General features: G+C 38.4%; 1 protein-coding gene across 24 annotated transcripts in view; it reads left to right on the top strand.

Moving 5' to 3' along the window:
* LOC5573995 (la-related protein CG11505) overlaps positions 1-20540 on the top strand; it is a 117411-nt gene that overhangs the window by 70881 nt on the left and 25990 nt on the right. For all 24 annotated transcript variants that reach the window (XM_021842312.1, XM_021842289.1, XM_021842290.1 and 21 more), the window contains one exon: positions 19336-20017. In XM_021842312.1, the coding sequence (XP_021698004.1) occupies positions 19336-20017 (682 nt within the window). The remainder of the gene's footprint in view (positions 1-19335; positions 20018-20540) is intronic.

The following is a 20540-nucleotide window of genomic DNA, read 5'->3' on the forward strand; positions in this document are numbered from 1 at the left end:
ACGCATTGTTGGCATCGTGATATTTTCTTATCGTTGCAAACGTGTTTGACAAAAACATGTGATAACATTCCATTCGATAGCAGATTCCTGAATTTTCAAAACGAGAAAGTCGGCGTCTTTTGAGTTTCACGAGTCTCGACCAGCAAAATGTTGAGACGAAATCCTTTGCCCGCTAGGCGGTACTATGGCAGGGTTGTCAAGAAACACTAGATTAGTAACGGATGCAAGTGTTGGAGGTGGGAGTTCCTTATCATCCTCGTCTAATCCCAGCATTCACCTCACTTGATACCGCTGTCACTGATTTTCAATCATTCGCATGACTAAGCGCAGAAGACAAGAGCTGAAGATACACAAACGAGTCGTTCACCTTTTGACTGACACAGCTTGCACACAGTTTTGGATGATGACGAGGATGATGATGATGATGCTCCTACCCCCGTGCAGATGATTTATTGGCACATTCTGTTATTCGGTGATTTTTATTTGTCAACAAACAATGGCATTGTTCAACAGAAAACAGACTGCATTGCTGAGGACAAAGTTGTATCCGGTGGATTTTTTTTCGCCAACTGTGGGCATCGCCGTCTAGGTCAGTGATCGCGAATGCAGTCACCTCTTGTGTTTGAAAAAAAAAACTGTCGAAAATGCACTTGCAGGGCTGTTACAACAGTTGCGAGTTTCGCGATTTTCGTGGATTTCTTGTGCTTGTCATGAAAATCGCTAGTGAATACAATATTGTAGCGAAAATCACAAATTTACCTAATTCGGCGAAATAGTCGAAAACAGTTATAAGAACTCTTCGCCAAAAACTAAGTCCTTGTTAACAATACTTCTGAACCGTTGAACGTAGTCTTCATGACGTTGTCTTGCAGTATCCCACAATCGAAAAAGAACATAGCCAAAGCACCAAACCAGGGAGACGCTATTGCTATCGGATGTTCGGAGATAGCTTATCATGTCAGTAAAACGAAACATCCACCTTAAAAGGTAAACAAGCGCTCTCTCTTTGGGGCTTTCGTTTGCTGCTGTTGTTTATCAACCTTGTCACAACTTGCGAATGATTGCCGATCATGAAGCGAAACAGATGGTATGTTTTTCTTCGCATTCTTTGATCGTTCTTCCATATCAAATGAGAATGAAGTCTCGCGTAACTTTTCAAAAGGACCTAAGTAACAATGAAATATTCTCTCCTCGCTCTCTTTTCTATTATAACTGTGTAATACTGAAGCTTTTGGGAAGTTTTTCACTCTAAACCGGTAGGCAATGTCCTTGGCTAGCGTTTCATATAAAATACACAAGAGACCGGATTGATATGGCTTATTTTATTAACACTTCAGTCGTCGCGCTGTTGTATTTTGTACAACACTGGTGGAAAAACCTCGCTCTTCGTTCATACAGCAGCGTGGTGGTTCTGACGGTGTCAAACCGCGCGACGACTGGAAGGTTAATTAAAGAGAAAGTAAACAAAGAGAGCCTCTGAATGTTAGAAAGGTCAATTTATAAAAAAAAAAAATAGAATTAAATGCTAAAGATTATATTTGCTTTTAATTTACTAAACTGCTTGATGCGTTACCATTATTATCGTCATCAACATTCTGATGATTTGAAATACATTAATCATTTTTATAAGTAATGATCAGAAAGTTTTAAAATAATGTTATTAATTAAAAGCATGGTCTTTGAATTCGAATATTACTGAATTGAAGAATATGCCAGAAATTATTTATTTCGTCAAACTGAACATATATATATCAACATTTTGTTATCCCATTTATTTAATTACATCAATCCCCTGACATTATCTGTAGAAACTATGACATTCGTAATCGTACGAATCGAACCATTCAGAAATATAAAAACAAACGAAATTCAGTTGTCCCGGAAAAAAAATCATTGTGCGGTAGGTGTACCAGTACTCGCCACCCCAAATTATGTACCGTTGAGCGACACAAATAGGTATAAATCTTTTAGTGTTCATTGAAGCGCATCAATATAATGTGACAACATTCTCAGATACATCAAACAAATGAGAAAGTAATAAAAAAAATCACTTTTCTTAACCTTCCTTTGTCCCTAACAAAAAGTTACAAATTGTGACCTACGATCGTTTTCGACCCGAAAGTTCTGACAGCTCGCAAAAATCATCGTGTTCACCGATTTTAGTTCTGTTGGGCTTAAATAAAAGGCACACATGTCTAGTTTCAAAAAACCCTCCCGGAGATCCGGATTTGGTCACTGTGGCCACCGGGAACCTGCTACATCTGGATCTACATCGCTTTACAGACCCTTACCCTTACTTTGAAAACCTGTAGTTTCGTAACTAAACATGAATTATCACCGGAGATACCAGTACTGTGGGACATTTCGGTTTGTGTAAAAAAAGGCATGCGACGGATCAATCTTCATGATTTTGAATACGTTTGACTTTTTTAGTTCAATTATAGATAAATCACGACCAACAATTGAAAAATGTAAACAAATTGGTTTTCTGCTTATTTTAGTGTATAAGAGCCTATTCTTACTAAAACATACAATCGTCATTTGAAAATATGCATACAAGTTGAAATTTTTTTTTAAAGGCCCCATCTCATTTTCCGCTAATCAGGATATTCGTCGCAAATGCGGCCTTTTCTCAAAAAGGTCTCATTTCTATATCTGACGAAAACCGAGTTGACGCCTATTAAACAAACATCAACATTGAAATTTTGATTGCGAAAAATGTTCCAAATTCACTGTGTAGATGCAGGTTATACTACGGAGCGACTGCTCCTTGTATTATTTTCACAGTGATTGTCTCAACGGCGAACATTATCAAGTTTTCCGTCGGGTTCCTGTAGACGTAGACTGAGGTATTCTGTATCATACTACCTAATAATACTTGTGTCAGCCTGTATGTACTTCACATACATTATGTTCATGGATGACGAAGGATTCAATCAATCACACATTTAATCGACCGCACGAATCTTCTCTTGCTGTAGAGATCTCCATGTAACTTAATTCACCACTTAACACTCTTCTACACTTCAATTTTCTTGTTTCAGCATCAATTTTGAATGATTTTCAAAAGACCACATCTGAAGATTAGCATTAGCATTAAGCATTTCGCACAAATTCGTAGGTGGTACAATACTAGACCATTGCATGAGGGTTGCCTCCTTCCCGTCCGTTACCAAAGTCAGAGATTTGGGATTAACCTCTAACTCTTAGACAAGATTGTAGTATTTATGCATTGTGACTATGCGCTGCTGATCAAAACAAACTCACCAAATTCCTTTTTCGAAAATCCGCTGCTATCTGTCGCTACCCTAATAATGAACAATAGTGTGAGCCGTAACTTAGCACTTCCCATCAAAATGCACGCACTGCAGTTCTTAATCCATTCCGAATCGAGCATCCACGAACCACATTCAATTTTTGAATCAACACGCACGGAGATAAAAAAAAACAAGTCACGCGAAACGAATTCAATTGATGGTGCTATTTCAGAGCACTCTCAAGCAAAACGCAAGCAAATCGAATAAAAGTAAAAAACAAAACTTCACAAAACATCTTCAGATATAATCTCAGATAAACAAATACACTATCTCTTCGAAAAACATATTTCCACAGAACATTTGCACGTGGCGTAGCGCCGCCTAATCTAATTTTCACCAGCGGAATTGAAAAAAAAAACGCGGACGAAGTAAACGTGACAAAAAATTCAAAACGCAGCCGTCCGCGCGCATGGCTTGCTGCGATCTCAAAAGGCCACATCCGAAGATGATGAGAAAATAAGCCACAACTAGAAGGCCGCAACACATGTTAGAGTAAACAAAGGCGTCAACTCACAGGCCTCATCAGCGTCGGCCGGCGTCTATGGGCACAAATCAAAAGGGCTCAAAAGCTTTTGGTGACATAAAAGCCTAATTTTCTTCAACTCTTTTTTTAGTAGATTTTTTGCCTAAAATGATAGTAATGAATATTCATTGCCATAAATCAATTTGTTCAGCAAATTTCTGGACCATAAAAAATACACAATGCTTAAATTTAAAATATATAAGGTACCGCGGGGTAAGTGGGTAAATGGGGTAAGTGAAAACAATTGATATATTTTACTGAATATGTGAATTAACGTTTTAAACTCATGCGTAAACCTTTGAGGCCATTGAGAACATTACGATAGGTAACAGATTTCTGAGATTTTTCAGCCATTTTTGCATAATAGAGCGAAAAATTGTTAACCTGTCAACTGTTACTCCGTAACAAGTTGGCGGCGCACAATCTTATTCTAATATTTTCAGTGGAAAAAAGTTGCGGAAAATAATTTCCTGTACCACTTCTTAGTTGTCCTCTGTGACAGTTTCAAACTGCAAAAAAAAAGTTTTAGAATTAATTCGACGTAGACCTAAAAATAACTAAATTTAAACACCGTCAATTTTCTTATCAGGTGGGGCAAGTGAAAAGTTTATCATTAGAGATTGAATTTGAGTTTTCTCTTTAAGTAGCCATAAGTAAACATGGTTCGTAATTATCATAGAAAAACATAAGGTGCTGATAATTCAAGAAACACTATAGTCAAGCGTTAAAAGCTATTAGAAATCATCGAACTTCTCTAAAAGATGTTGCTAAACATTACAATATTAATATGTCTACTTCGGGCAGCCAATTAAAAGGAAGACGTTGACTGAAAAGTTGCAATATTAGAGAACACACGGAAATCTCTTGGAATGTCTATGTAAGCTAGTTCAAAACATAAAAATGGGGTATAGGTCTATCCACATAAAAAAAGATTCTAACTACGTTATTGAAGGATTCCGTTTGATTTCTCCCGAAGAGTGGAGCGGTGGAAATTCTACCGAGCAGAAATGCATTTGCTGTCCTATAATGTAACAACTAACATTGGAAATGTTGCAGTTATAATGTTGTCGAATCATTTCAACTAACATAACTGAACAGAAGAAAATTCAAGTGAAAAGAATAACATTTTCTTTGTTTACATGTTACTTATGTTATTGTTCATTGGGATGCCTTAACAAATGTTAAAGCTAATAGAAATCGTGAATATAACTGTTTGTTTTTGAAATTATTGTAAATTATTGTTCAAAACGGTCAACTTTTCACTTGCCCCACTTTTGGGGCAAGTGAAAAGTAAGGAGACATTTTTCAAAAACTTTTTCTGTATTTTTTTCTTCAATTTTTCACAAAAATCAATTTTAGCATGCTGCTTATATTTGGTGGGAGTCAAGCTAAAAAATATACACGACCTCATTTGTTTCAATTTAAAGTCTCTAAAATTTGAAGAATCTCAACTATGCGAATTCCATTACCCACTTGCCCCACGGTACCTTTATTGATTTATTGTATGACAAAACAAGATTGCGTTTTTCTCTTTGTTTGCTTTTTGGAGATGATGCCTTTTGAATTGTTAGTCTTGAAATGACCACTTTGCCTATCCTGGATCACCGGAATAATCCAGGGATAACCACCGGAGAACCCATATTGAGGGACATTTCAGTTTTTGTTCCAAAACTACAACGTAGCCAGAAGTCAACGTATTGAATTCAGGAAACGAAATTCAAGCGTGTGCTAGGATAAGGGCGAAAGTCGCATGATCAATATCTCTTCATCGATCCTCTCTTCTGTGAGTAAAGTTGACAAGGTGCAAGTATAGAAGTATAATTTTGCAATGTTTTCCGAATATGTAAACCGGAGTTCACTTTGTCAATATTTTCACATAACCTTAATTTACCTGTTGTGTCAATGTCCATTTGAATCGTGAAGCGGTGTATAATCCAGGGCGGTTAATCGATGAATCTATCCTCAATGACTTAAATCACAGCTAAATCTTTATCAAATATTTTAGCAATTTTGAACAAGGATTCGTTGTTTTCTGCAACGAAATAGTTCCATAGCATGTGTCGCTGGTGAAAAAAGTTTTTTTGTCTCGTTTCGTTTCGCGCGTTTTGTTGGGCGATCGGAAATTCGGAAAGCCCAAGCAAGCTGGTTCGTTATTTCATGGCACCGATTTTTTTTACTTATCTCGTTTATTTGGTAGGCTCGGGCGCCGTATGGCATAACAGAGCCGGAATCTTTTCTTTTTGTTTACATTATATACATTTTGGAATTTGTATTTATTTTAAAAACTATGTTAGTTTGGGGAAGTTTTAAGGTTAGGGAATACATTTGTACCTCAGGAAAGGAAAGGATTTTTCGGGATATCTTAAGCTACTTAGACTACTTTTCTGATGAAGCTTGAAGGGACAGGATGTCCAGATCTGTAACGAATCTAAACAAAAACGATTTATGGGAGACACGACTAGAAGAGGACAATTTGAAGGGGAAAAAGTAAGACAGGGAACGAACGACAATCAAACTCGGACATTGATACGCTTCAAAAACAGATAGATAAAATTCATATATTCTAAATCAAGGCCCGCCAACACTTCCCTGACAGGTTTCTGCTGTTTTCCTCGGATCCGGAGAGTTTCAGTCAGTTCAGATCTGATGCCACAATGTTCACTGCATCCCCACACAACATGTTCGATATCCTGGTAAGCCACGCCGCAAACACAGAGATTGCTTTCTGAGAGCCCAATACGGTGGGTATGCGCGCTTAACGAATAGTGATTGGACATAAGCCGACACATGACACGAATGAAATCACGGCTCATGCCCAACCCCTTAAACCATGTTTTTTTCGACACCTGTGGAAATATGGAATGCAGCCATCTACCCATTTCTCCGTCTCTCCATTTATGTTGCCAGTATGGCACCGATGAAGAAGATATTCGTGTTCAATCGATGATGGTGAGCTCGTTTCATGCTTACGATAACACATTTTTGTCGTGGCAACGTTTACGTTTATGTAATTATTAAACAAACTATGGATGGTTCGACACTATAACTATAATGTCATAACTCTAAATAAGGTGGGTGGGTGTCCTCTTGATGTTACGGCCAATACAAAATTTGTAGAATATGTATACAGAAAGCGTTACAAAGGGATGGGTGGGTGTCAAAATGGACATTTTCAGCGTATGAAATATGTGAATGAACCCTGAAAGTCGTTTTTTTTCCCTATCCATGGATTGATTACATTACCATCCCAACTGACTGTAAGGACTTGTCCGGCGCCGTTATTGATCAATAACATGAGAGTTGCTAAAATGTTCACTTTCTGAGAGTAAGCGGAAAGTCCCATTCCTTATTCATTTGGATCGAAGTGCAATTCTTACCAGTTCCGATCAATTGCTATGCTTTTTTCAAATATGGAAAAGTCTAACACACAATCTATGGATGTAAATGGTAAAGAATATCTGTGAATCAATTCCTTAAGGCCGCACGGGACGTCATCATAATCACCCTATCTATTTCAAGAAGCAAATCCCAAGAACCACTCCATATATCGATGCAAAAATGTATCACTATGATTCTATATATGTAGTGCACAACCCAATACATTTTCAGCTTCATCGGTTCACTAAAATTCGAGATTTGCATCCACAAAGTTTTGATGATAATTATTAGAGTGAGACGAAAGATAGGGAAAATTACACGGTCTCCCAAGTCACCTTAAGAATTGTGAAGTAGATGCCGCGAACATGTGACGAGTGCATGGACGAAATATTCCTTTACCACTATTCTGTCTGCATAGGCATCCTCAGCTGCAGGTGTGTGCCGTGCATATGAAATCACACACAATGTGTTGCGCTGTTGATGGATTAATTATGTCGCTATGCGGTGGGAAATGCTATGTGAGAATCTCTTTAAACGACAGTGTGTGGTGCGTACGTTTTATGACTTGTACGCGCCCAAATTGACAGCTCGTCAGTGTCAGCTGCATGCTCACACGTCGGTGGATTTGGAGCGCGGCCAAAACCGCTATAGTGTAGAGTTCAGCGCATTCGTCGTTGACGACTACGATTGGCTGGCGGTAGACTCATCCGACGCTGCGATCTCACCAATCTCAGATATGGTGGATAGTGGACGGGTCAGTCCGTGCGAAGATAGACAAAAGAGTGCCACTGATATAATCCCCAATCGCTTCCACCCTGTGCATAGGGTAGGTGTATCAATTATGGATATGCAGTAAGTCAACAATATGGAGTACAAATAGATATTACTTCCGTTTCTTAAAAGTAAGCATGACTTCTTATTATTCTTGGCATTACGTCCTCACAGGGACAAAGCCTGCTTTCAGCTTCAGCTTCAGTGTTCTTATAAGCACCTCTACAGTTATTAACTGAGAGCTTTCTTTGCCAAAGGTGCCATTTTCGCATTCGTATATCGTGTGACAAGTACGATGATACTCTATGCCCAGGGAAGTCAAGGAATGACTTGTTGATGATAATTACTAGTTTGAAGCCTAGTGAAACAGTTTTAGTGCTAAATTGATTTTAAGCTTCTAAACATTGGTTTCAAAAAGAGTAGTCTTTGTACTAATTGTGACAATAGTGTGTTTAGTATTCTTCATAAAAAGTGCAAATTCTGGACTATCGATTATTTGCACGAAATAACTGAAATATTATCCTGAGCGATTGATAATGAAACGCCAATAAGTGATGAAGTAATTGCTTACAATAAGGTAAATCTCTTTTTGTTCTAACTATTGTCATGATTGGTACCACATTGGTACTATAGCTCTAATTAGTACTTATACCCTAATTCGAGCAACAAAACAGAAAGACGATGAAGAATTGAAACCTTGATATTTATATATCTGGCACAGACCGGATAGCACTGCACACCGACAAGACATGCGGAGCGCGGAAGATTCGGATAGCAACAACGTGCGACACTTAAGAGACGATGCATAGAAACAAGCAGCAAGTGTAGCAACAGCTAGCACCAACAACCGAAAACTGGTTGTCATCTTGTTCCGTCGTCCCATTCATGTGAACTCGTTGTTGCCTTTATTTTGCATATGTCCTCGAAGGACGCTTCGAAATTGCACCGGCCCATAGCTTCTACAGTTTTTGCCATGCTTCTCCGATGATCTTCGACGAAGAGTTGAACTTTCAGTGATTTGTTGCATAATACCAAATCTGATGTGCGAGAGCGAAGAGACTTTATCTTAGTACAAAATTTGCGGCACGACTTTAAGCGTTTGCTTTAACCCTGATCGGGTTGCAGCAGCAGCAGCATCATCGTAGGATTTATAATTTCACACGGTCGGTGCATCTTCAACATCAATCAGCTTTACGTCTCGTCTGGGTTACCTAGCATTTTTGCTATGAAATACATCGATACTCTAGAAACTAGACACTGTACTAAAACACTTCATCATTCGTAGAGCATCGTTGTCGGAATGGTGCGCAGTGGTTCCACTCCATACAAATGTTGGCCAAAGGTACAAACCTCATAATTTATATATAATAAAACAGTATTAACATAAAAAATATTGAAATGTAATTTTGCTAAATACCAATTCGAAAAAGGATATCGTAGGTTTTGTGGTTTCTGAATTTTCTCGACAACTCACAGGGGTTGAATTCTGAGAAAATTGAGAGTATCTTTCACTTATCCCTTTCTGTAACAATCATGATCCGCAGCACATCATGAGAGTCTGTTTATCATCTACTGTTATAACTTTGGTTATATCAGGATGATTACAGTGCCTGATAAAACCCTTGTAATCAAGCTCCAAACCTGGAATTTGGTTGAGATTTTGTAAAGAATCAGCAGATTGAAGAACATGCAAATTTTTAACAAAAGCGATTTGTGAATTTGTATTTTTTTTATACTTCTGGCCAGCTTTGAGCCACTATGCATTGGTATGCATTGTTACACATCGCATCGCCGAGCGCCGATCACAGATTGGCTGGATTGGTGATTGCTGCTAAGCCCACAACACACACCGAGAAGACGAGGAAAATGATGCCACCATACCGATTGCACAATATTGGCTCGACCGAAACGTAGAAGGTTAACGTCGCTACCAGGCGCAGCGAAGCCGTATTTTTTATTCGGTTTTAGTCGATTAGAGTTCATAGATTTTGCGATCATTTGATGGACGAACAGATGGACGAACAGATGGATGCCAATTTTTTGTTGATCTCGATTTGCGGAATGTGATCTTATTGTTTACATCCTAAATATTGCTCGAATATTCATAAATAGGAAATCTGTTTCTTTCGATTTTTTTCTGAACAAAATTTTATAAAAATTTAGTTTTTTAGTTAAAGAATGACAAAACTACTATGTTTGCCTTTTGACAGTCTGTTGTTTTAAACAAAATTGAAGCATCCAATACGTCCTTGCGATAGCTGAGAAGTAAAAAAGGATGATTAGTTTAACGTGAATCTATGACAAAAGGTCGAAAGACAAAAGGTCGAAAGGACAGAAGGTCGAAAGACAAAAGGTCGAAAGGACAAAAGGTCGAAGAACAAAAAAGAAGGGACAAAAGGTCGAAAATCTTTTTTCAAAGAAGGAAAAATTTCCCACCATGCAAATGATTTTCGACCTTTTGTCCTTTCGACCTTTTGTCTTTCGACCTTCTGTCCTTTCGACCTTTTGTCTTTCGACCTTTTGTCCATAAACCGTTTAACGTCTACATAAGAGAATAGCAGAGTCCCCTACCTATGTTATGTTAAACCTATTACTTCTTTCTTCATAGAAGCGGTAGTCTATAGACCACCGACCCCGGCATGTTTTAAATATGATCTTTTAGTTAGTTGCGGTATCTTTCCATAACATCCCAATATTCGCTAACTTCACAAACAAATGCGGCCTTCCTCAGCCTAATAATAACGTCCACGACTAAAAAGCAAGGTCATGCTGATGGTGTTTGGGTTCGATCACTGCTCGGTCCAGGATGTTTTCGTTATGGAAATTCTCTTGGCCTAGGAAAGATTCTTCTCCATAGACCGCTGCATATGACGAGCCTAACCTCACTTATTTGACAGCTGCTGGTCCTGTTGTTTACGTTTCGGACTTTGTCGTTTTTTCCATCATTTTTTCATCTTCGCATTTCTATCACCAGCATGCTGATGGTGACGATTTTCCACGGTAGGAAGATAGAATAATACGATCCGTGGGTATCTGCAGTGGATTTGACCTCTCCTCGCAGCAAACTTTCACGAAATTAAGAATGATTCGAAAAAAGTACTAATTCCACACTGTAAACAACAGGACCAGTACCTGTCAAAATTTATGCGTGACGTCACAGTGCAGTGGAGTATTGGATGCAACGAAGTCGACAGCCTCATCTGGGATCCCTATTGAATATAATCTTTGCTTGTCTTTCTCTTTACACATGGACAACATAACCAGCCCAACGCAGTCCGTCGTGTTCTATACGCTTGACAATCAAGCTTATTCTAGGAGATACGTAAGTTGAGGCGAGTCGTTTTCACCTAGAGTGACGTGAGCCGACTAATGTAAATCAAATGGGAGCGATTTGACTTTTGTCACCTCATTTGGCTCGTCTCACCGCACTCGACTCACAGAATAAGCTTGAATATCTATCTCTTCATGTACTTGATACTCGTATGAATCTCATATAGTTATCCTCAAAACAATCCTGATTGAAAAACGAATAAATTCTGAACTATTTTGGTGGTATTTCATTAAAACACTCCAGGAAGAATTCCTGAAAAAATCACAAATTCCCGAAGACATTGTTTGATAATTTTTTTCAACATTCAATTGGACAGATATCTTATAATAGATCCTCCGAAAAACATTTGTTTTTTTTGGAGAGATCAAATCTCAAATTTTTATATCACTTGCTTGAGACATTTTACGCTTGAGTTGCAGCTCATGCAACTCAATAGCCAAAACATCATTTAACAGTCATTCATGATATGGCTCATCCGTTTGACTCGCAGGCTTGTATTTTCAAAGTTTTTTCGGACACTGCACTTATTCTTCGTGTTTCCGCTAGAAATATAACAAGCTTTTCTAATGTAATGTTATTGGAATTTTGTTTTGACAGACTTCCGATGCAATTAATGATTATATCATTTTTGACGGCATGAGCGTGAGCAAATGATTTTGAATCAAAATCTCATGTGTGAGATTTGCGAAGCTGATTTCGAATGAGTTTGATTCCGTGGGAGAACTTAATGTTTGAGAAAATCATGGTTAAATTTTCGAAGAAATCTTGAACCAAAATCTTAGAAAAGATACTGCGAAAATTTGAGCGTAATCGATAAAGGCTAAGGCAATGTTCAACGACCATGGAATCTGTATGGACCGAATGTATACAGGAAGGATTCAGTAGGTTGAACTGCTAAATTATTGCCGCCATGCTATAAGGAATACACGGACTATTCAACAATATGCGAGATTTTTAGTTGTTCAACAATAGACGAATTACCTTGAACATATTTTTACAGTGAACACTCGCAACGGGATACGTTTTTGTTTTAAGCACCAAAATAACGATATTTGCTTAATTCGAGATGGATAAATCCTTTCAGAAATGTAAAAGGAAAGGAAGTTTGGTTTTTATGATATTGATTGTTAAAAATGCATTAATTATCGAGTCTGTAGCAAATTAAGCACATATATCAGTATACAAGCTGATGAACTTGCACACAAGTTGACTGAGATCGATAACTCAGTCAACTTGTGTTCAAGTTCATCAGCTTGTATACTGATATATGTGCTTAATTTGCCACATACTCGACAAGTCTAGTACACGACACAGGAAACGGCCTTACTGTTAAGGTCGAACTACACGGATGAAAACTCTAGTTGAAATTAGATGGTGTAGCATCTACTAAATTATTTTTTTATTTGCAAACTGAACTGTTTTTGACGTGGTCACTAGCGTAATTAGATTATAGCAGATTTAACTAAAGTACGTTGATGTTGAAGTGGATTTATCGCTTGGTTATCGTCAACGAGAGGTTATCGCGAAATCTTTATCGAGTTAACGTTGAGTTATCGGACGATAATTTGATTAGATCTATCAATTCACAACAACCTATCATAAAAAAAAACAATGCCAAAGTTTATCTTTGAGATTTTTTGAGTAGGTCTTTATCCTCTTATTCACCCAGTCCAGACCATTTTCATTTTCTACAATCATACAATATTCAAACCATCGATTGTGATTGCTTTCAATATTTTTTATAATGTTTACTTATTGTGGATCAATTTTTTTAATCATAAATAGCCAAGATTAATTATACAGCAACTCATTCCGAAGAGTCTACCTAGTTCGATTAGATTTTCAGTAGTGTCTGTTTCATTCCTTGTTTTTCTTGCTGAACAGGTACAATGCTGTTACCTGCATGCTCCGACGACAATTTACCAAATCGAGAAGTTGAAGACAGCATTGCTGCAACATTGTATAGCAAGCGACATGACGAACGGCTTTGCTTTCTTAGCCCTCTAATCGTGTGTAGTCGTTGCTCCAAAACTGCAACACTCCACAAGCGATGTGCTCCATCACGATCTATTTGCGAATAAACAAACCAAGCAGGATGATAATATCTGGACGCTCCGTCGTCTAAGTGAACTGAACAGGGCTGCACTCAGGACCGTAACCAATCTATGAAGGAAGGTTCAACATCAGATAAAACTAGTAGAATCCGGCTTTTGTCAGGGGAAAACCACTTATTGTAAGACACAGGCGAAGTGAACGGTGTACTCTTCCCGCCGTCGCTCATCATCAGATCGATGCCTTTTGCTCGGTGGTCGTGTGAAATGTTGCTTGACATTTCTCGGAATGTGCCGCGACACAAAATCGATCGGCTGGTAGCTCCCCGTGGCAGTCAGAGCGGACACTTGCATTTTAGCAAATGGCCCTGCGATATTTGTTGTCGCTAGTTGCTTTGTTAGTTGGCTGCTGAGTTGGTTCGTGTATGTCGATGTACAACAGATGATTTACTGCAGCACCTACTTACAGTCATGCTTGGTGTGTGTACCTTAGGGTGGTTCAAATAACAAAAAAGTTCAAAAACACCATCTCTCATAACTTCCTTACAATTTTTAGGATAAAAATAGAGTTCTGCACTAATTTTAATATTTTTTGTAAAGGTTTAAAGGTGGCTCAAAGACGTTTAAGGTTTATATGGAAATGTATTAAGAAACGATACTTCCAACACTGGTAAAACCGTATTGTGCATCTTTTATGAAGAAACTCTCTGAACAAACATTGTGGAAATCACGTATTCTCAGCAGGTCAAGCCAATGCCTTTTTTGTAATTTTCTCGGACATAAGTAGACAAATTACTTGCTTGTCCGTTTACATTTATGCGCTGCTCAATCCTCTATCAATTCACATCGACAGACTTGATAAAAGCGTTTTGTAACGTTTTTACAACGCTTCAAACATTCCATGTCAGTGTGACTATTGTCGGCAGCCTCGTTTACTTCGGCAGCTTTCCCATAAGAACTACAGGCAAATTTATTCGGCAGCTCCAGATCAGCCGCAGGCGTATTCATTTGAATTGATGATATTTCTGGCGAAATTGTTTGTTCAGTCTCGGAAATCTCGTCCGCGGGATGCTGACAGAACAAAGAATCATCTTAATGTTTTCTGAAAACAGTTTTCATTGATGTATTTGATAGAAAAATACTGTCAATATGGGAGCTGAGATAATCTACCCTTTTATAAATATAAACCGCCCTAATGTACTTATGGTAGCTATCTCCTAGTATCGATGAAGCAGACGGGGATGGTAGTAAACTAGGGCCAAAGAGTATATCGTATTGGGCGATACGAAAAATATGCTGCACGCAATACACATAAGGCGTGGAAGATGTTACGAAACGGTGACTGCACGTGACGACTAAATAGGTTGAAATTGGCATAATTAGCTTTCCCATGCTATTTAAAAACTGATTTCGCACCTCTGCTCTTATCCGGAGAGGCAACTTGTTGAGAAGAGCGATCTCGTAGTGATCTGCATAAATCCCGATGTAACACAAAGGGACAAATGTTCCTGTTAAACTGTTATCTTGAAGAAAACCTCTCAGTAAGTGACGATTGCGTCCATACTAGGGTACCAGTACCAAAGATTGGTTACCTAAGAAACAAAAATCGCAACATAATAACGTGAAATCGAAAAACTTAATGGCTTTTATTATTATAAGGTGTTGTCCACTTAAAATTGGAACACACATGTTAGATTCTTACAACGACTCTAGTGGTCGAATTTACAAGATGAACTTTCTATGTGTGCTCTATGACAATAATAACATCACTTGATTTTTTTCGCAGCTTAGTTCGAACGCTCTTCTGAGAAATTCAACATCTTGATCAGGAATAGAAATTGTAAAAGTGCTAGGTTTTCCTAGAAATACTGTGTGTCTTGTACTGAATAAGTACGAAGAAACTATTTCGACGTATCGCAAGCCACAAAGGAAGCGTCGGGCAGTTACTGTGAACCGTCAGCTGTGGATCAAAATCAGGAGTATTGATTCAAATCCAAACATCTCAGACAGCCCATTAACAAAAAAAGTGCTGCACGCAGACCGTGCAATCGATTCTTCGTCTACGGTTATTGAAGCCTACGATCATATCAAGTCTGCAGACAATCAAATAGGGAACAAAATTAGAGCAATGTGGCAAGATTCCGTGCAATGAAGCTGTTTGATCAAGTGTTGAAGGAATTTAAGGATTTTTTCATAATGGATAACCCACCTAAATGATCCCAAACCAGCCCAATTTAAAGATTTTGGTCTAATATGAAGCGGAAGCTAAGAGCAAATAGAAAAATCGCTAAAATATTGACGCACTGTAATTTAAATGGGATGAATTTGTCTAAAATATGGATAAAAATAGTGTGCGGCAATTAACGAACCATATTCCAGGTATCCGAAAATTTCTTGTAAAATAATATTTTACATGCAATGCAACATACCGTCAAGGAATGGTAGCACCGTGCCTTTAAGAAAAATTTGCACTTGAAAAAAATTTATACACACTTAGATTAAATTACTGGGGTCGGAAAAATTTTACTGGGTTTTGGATCTACCGAAAAAGTCAGTTAAATGAAAACTGTCGCCACGCGTAACTGAAAAGCAAATTTCACCATGTTTCATTTTTTATTGATATATGATATAAAAAGAAAGCTCTCGGCATAATTTCAGTGAAAAATCTCTGTTTTTCGATTTCTGACATTTTTTTTAGTTTACTGACTTTTTAGGTAGTTCCAAAACCCAGTTATTTTTACCGAACAGATTGAGTGTGTAACTTTTCCAAATAATTTGAAGCGCACTAGAATACCACTACGTAGCGTAAAATTATATAATAATCCAGGGAAAAATCTAAAACTAGTGATGCATAACAAAAAAATACTCAAAAATTATGTTTCAAAATGTCATGTTAAGGTCGCCTCGTACTGTTCTATTTCACCATTTACCGTACACACTAGTGCACCATTCACCGTGCGTATAGTTTTCGTCATGATTTAATTTTGTATCTTGAAGAAACGTTGTTGATAGAGAAACTATGTTGCTAGTAAGTGTGTGCACTTATTTTTAAGAGTACTCAAATCTTCATTTACAATAAAAACCATAAAAAAAATTGAAAATTGGCTAAATAATTATTTTTTCGTTAAAATCGTTATAGAACGTTTGACTGTATTGTCCAAACCATTCCTAATTCACTCAAAAACTAAATATGAAGTAGTTTAATGACGACATAACAATTAATCTAATATTATCAAATAATTTCATGCCTTTTACACTAATGCACGGTAATAGTAACCATATATATTGAAAAGGATCCATTCACCGTGCATTTGGGTTTCGACTAAAACACAATAGAAGATTCTAATTTGCAGAAAATCTCATTGCTCATACGATGAAATACATCTTACTATAGTATCCACATTGGAAACTTGTTGGAATTTTGAAAAATTTCATACTCTGTCGTTAAAAAGAAAAATTTGTGAAAATTGTATGAATATTCTGTAGGAATTTGTATACGTGCACGGTGAATGGAGGCCGCACGGTGACTGGTGACTTAACGGTACTATTCTATTTTAGCCAAATATGGCGCCTGTTTGCAGACCAATGAAGGGAAAAAGGAAGGAATTGATGTTGTATTTATAGCTCGCCCACTGTAGACCGTGTATATCACTGCATCTACGCGAGTTCATGCGAAAGTGTATTGGTATTTGGGGTAAGGGATTTATGGCAGAGAGGCTTGTTCTTGGATAGCGTAGAGAAATGGTTTCTTCCGTTTCTAATTCTAGCGATTGTTACAAGCCTCTCTACGTGTCATACATTATTTTGTTCTTTTGACTTTTACTGTGCGCCATGTTTTGGTGCTATCTCGCTCTCACTCGCGGGTAACTTGAAAACTATCTTGTATGTATCTATCTATCACTTGCTTCTATCTTCCATTCTTAACCTCCCAAACTTGATCTCTTCATTCATTGGTTGATGCATTATAAAAACGTTTGACTTTTACTGTGCACCCTAGTAAAAGTCAAACGTTTTGTTTATAGCATGCATTAACCGATGAATGAAGAGATTAAGTTTGGAATGTTAAGAATGGAAGATAGAAGTACAAAGTACGATGAAAGAGACCGGCCTGAACCCATGACTAAAAGAACAGGAGCAAAGCCATTAGACCACCAATCCCTGTCTTTTTAAAAAGTATCTAGTTCTAATGGTTTGCTTTTTTTAAGGTAAGATTCAAGTATGACGTCCTTTGTTTTTGGGGATTTCTAGACCCCCCACACCTCCCCTTTCTGTCACGCTTTTCTCAATACCTAATACATGCACTGTCACACTTTCGTAGAACCCAAATCATAGACATCATTTTTGATTGACCCCATACAAAAATGACAAATAAAGTCACTTCTTTGCAGTGGATCCTTACGTAAAAATGTAGAAGCTCTAGAAAAATCTCACGCAATTATTACACAGATTTTTCAGTAAGTTTTTCTTTGACTCCTCGAGGAACAGCTTAAGAATTTCTGGCAGATTTAGAAGTTCCTGAAGATGTTCCTAGTGTCTCTGTTTTTTTTAGAATAACTCTTAGAGTGCATGCTTGAAGGTGTTCTGTATATGTGAATTCGTTAAGATGTCTTTAAAAGAATCACTAAATGAATCCCTGAAGAATCTTCGGAGTAATACCTGAAGGCAACGTAGGGCAAATATTTGTACCAATTACCGATTATGAAAATGAACAGACTTCATGCCTCACACAAGCTGAATTGTCGATAAAGTAACATTATATCAAAAGACCATTATGTCAAACGCCATGCGGTATAACCCTTTGTAGCCGCGAACATTACCGATGAGTTAAAGGAGGCCCCCATCTGGTGAAACCTCGTGCAGAGAGCATCTTACCGTTTCACACCAATCATCTCTAGCGCCAATTAGTTCACTATTACTGTTTTGTTGGTTTTTGATGTTCGTCACATTCTCGTAGTGGTGCAAACATACCTATATATGTAACCTGACCGATTGATATCCCATGGTATTCACCTTGCACCGAAACCGAAGCTGACGACGGCGGGGAGCATGTTGGTGCGGTTGTGCCGGTGTTACCTACTGCTTAAATGTCATTTCCGGTTTTCACGCGCCAGCTGACTTATTGCAAGCTCCCTCCACTGAAGATACACTTTTCCGTGTGTCGGATTGTGAAGCGGCGAAACTGTTCAAGCAGAAGCACCTTCATATAGCCACGACCATGTGGTTGATCATCGTTTGACCGATAGCTTGCCCATGCGGTCCGTTTGGTTTGCAGTTGTGCTTCTGAAATAGAGATGGGCAGTAGACAGTGGAATGATAGCGTGCTGCATGAGAAATTACTTCAGCTAAAAGCTTATTGGGGAGATACTGAAACCAGTATCGGAGTTTCGTTCCTTCTGTGGCCAGGTGTGGGGAAGTGCATTGCTTGCACGGGTCAATGCATGCACTACCCTGGAGATTAATGAGTTTGCTCATCGGTGGGGTCCCAATTAGCTGTAGTAATAACGCGCAGATATTCAGCAGGACCATGCGCGGGGATGACGGGTTCGATTCACGGTTAGGTCGAGGATCTTTTTGGATTGGATTTTTTGACATCCCAACACAACCTGATAGATATACCTAAAAGTGCAAAATTGGCAATAAAAGCTCTCAGTAAATAATTGTGAAAGTACTCATTGAATACAATGCTTAAAAGCAGGCTTTGTCCCACTTGGGACGTAACGTCGAACGAAGATGAGTTCGCTGCACATCGCTGCTGAGTGTTCAAATATAAATTCAAATAAGTTAGAGGAGAACGCATGTTTCAAGCGAACAAAGTTACAACTCGTATTCCAAAAGATTATGTTTTGCTTTAAAGTCAAAATCGATTTTTTGTATAACATGATTATTTGTGTACATCAAACTTTATTCGCATTTTCCAAATCTTCGTATTTTCTAATCGGTTCTTTTTCTCTCTTTTTTCCACAGGAGGTTACGTGTTGATGAATGGGGATGCTGGTAAAATGCCCACAGCTGCCGCAGTTTATCCAACAGGTGCTGAAGCCATCATCACCGGTGGGATGGCCGGGCTAACGCTAGTTGGGACACATCCTTCACAGACAGCGCACCTAACCCTGGCACCAACGACGGTGGTCCCCGCGGCTGTGGCCGTTCCTACCGATTACACCGTCATGAATGGCGGTACTCTCAACACCACCGTCACTAACCAGAACAACAGCACCAATAACAACACAAACAATATCAGTAGTAACAGTAGCAATATGATGCTATCGAACGAAACGGCAGCTGGTGAGTACTACGTGGACAACAACAGTGCAGCTGCCCTCACTTCCTCGTCTACAGTTACCACAAACAATAACAACAACACTAGCAGCAATCAGAGCAGTATAACTGCCAGCAACAGTAACGTTAATAACAACATTAGCAGTAATGTTAGCAGCAGCAGCACGCAGACAACAATGGGCAGCGGCGGCGCAGGTGGCCCCGTTGCTGCTGGCATTGTCAATAGCGGCGGTATTGGTGGCCCTGCCGCTCCTACCGCCAACGCCACCACCAGCACCAGTGATACCAGTAGTACCGAAAACAACGGTATGCCTTTAGAGCAGCTGAAGCAGCAACTACAGACGCAGCTCGATTACTATTTCTCGAGGTAATTTGAAAACGTTACTAAAGGTAGAAAACATAACACAAGTCGTGAAAAAAACGCCCAAAAAGGTTTAAAAAAGATTGAAAATAGGTGGTTTTTTATTCATACCATGCGGTTGACTTTACTACTTGTAGCAGTGGTGCTCAAAATACATTATGCTGAGGGCCAGATTTTTACTTTTCATAATAGGTCTGCGCTAGTCATTCTCGTTTTTGATGACATTTAAGCATTATACTCCGATTATTTACTAGATCCTGAGGTTTCCTTACATTCAGAAAACTTTAAACATGATTCTGAACATTATCGACAAGATGCTAACGCATGATTATGAAAATTTTCAGTAAAACTTTGAGGCTTTCTAGTAGGATCTTGGAGATTCTTATCCAAGAAATAGTCATTATGCTTAAGCTACAATTTATGCATAAACGGTCGGTGTTTATAATGCTAGCTTTATTGTATAAGTACGATTAAAGTTGATTTAAAATGAGAAAGGTCCCCACAAATGTCTTTTACACAAGTTTTCAGT

The sequence above is a fragment of the Aedes aegypti genome, chromosome 2, assembly GCF_002204515.2.
Source record: "Aedes aegypti strain LVP_AGWG chromosome 2, AaegL5.0 Primary Assembly, whole genome shotgun sequence".
NCBI lineage: Eukaryota > Metazoa > Arthropoda > Insecta > Diptera > Culicidae > Aedes > Aedes aegypti.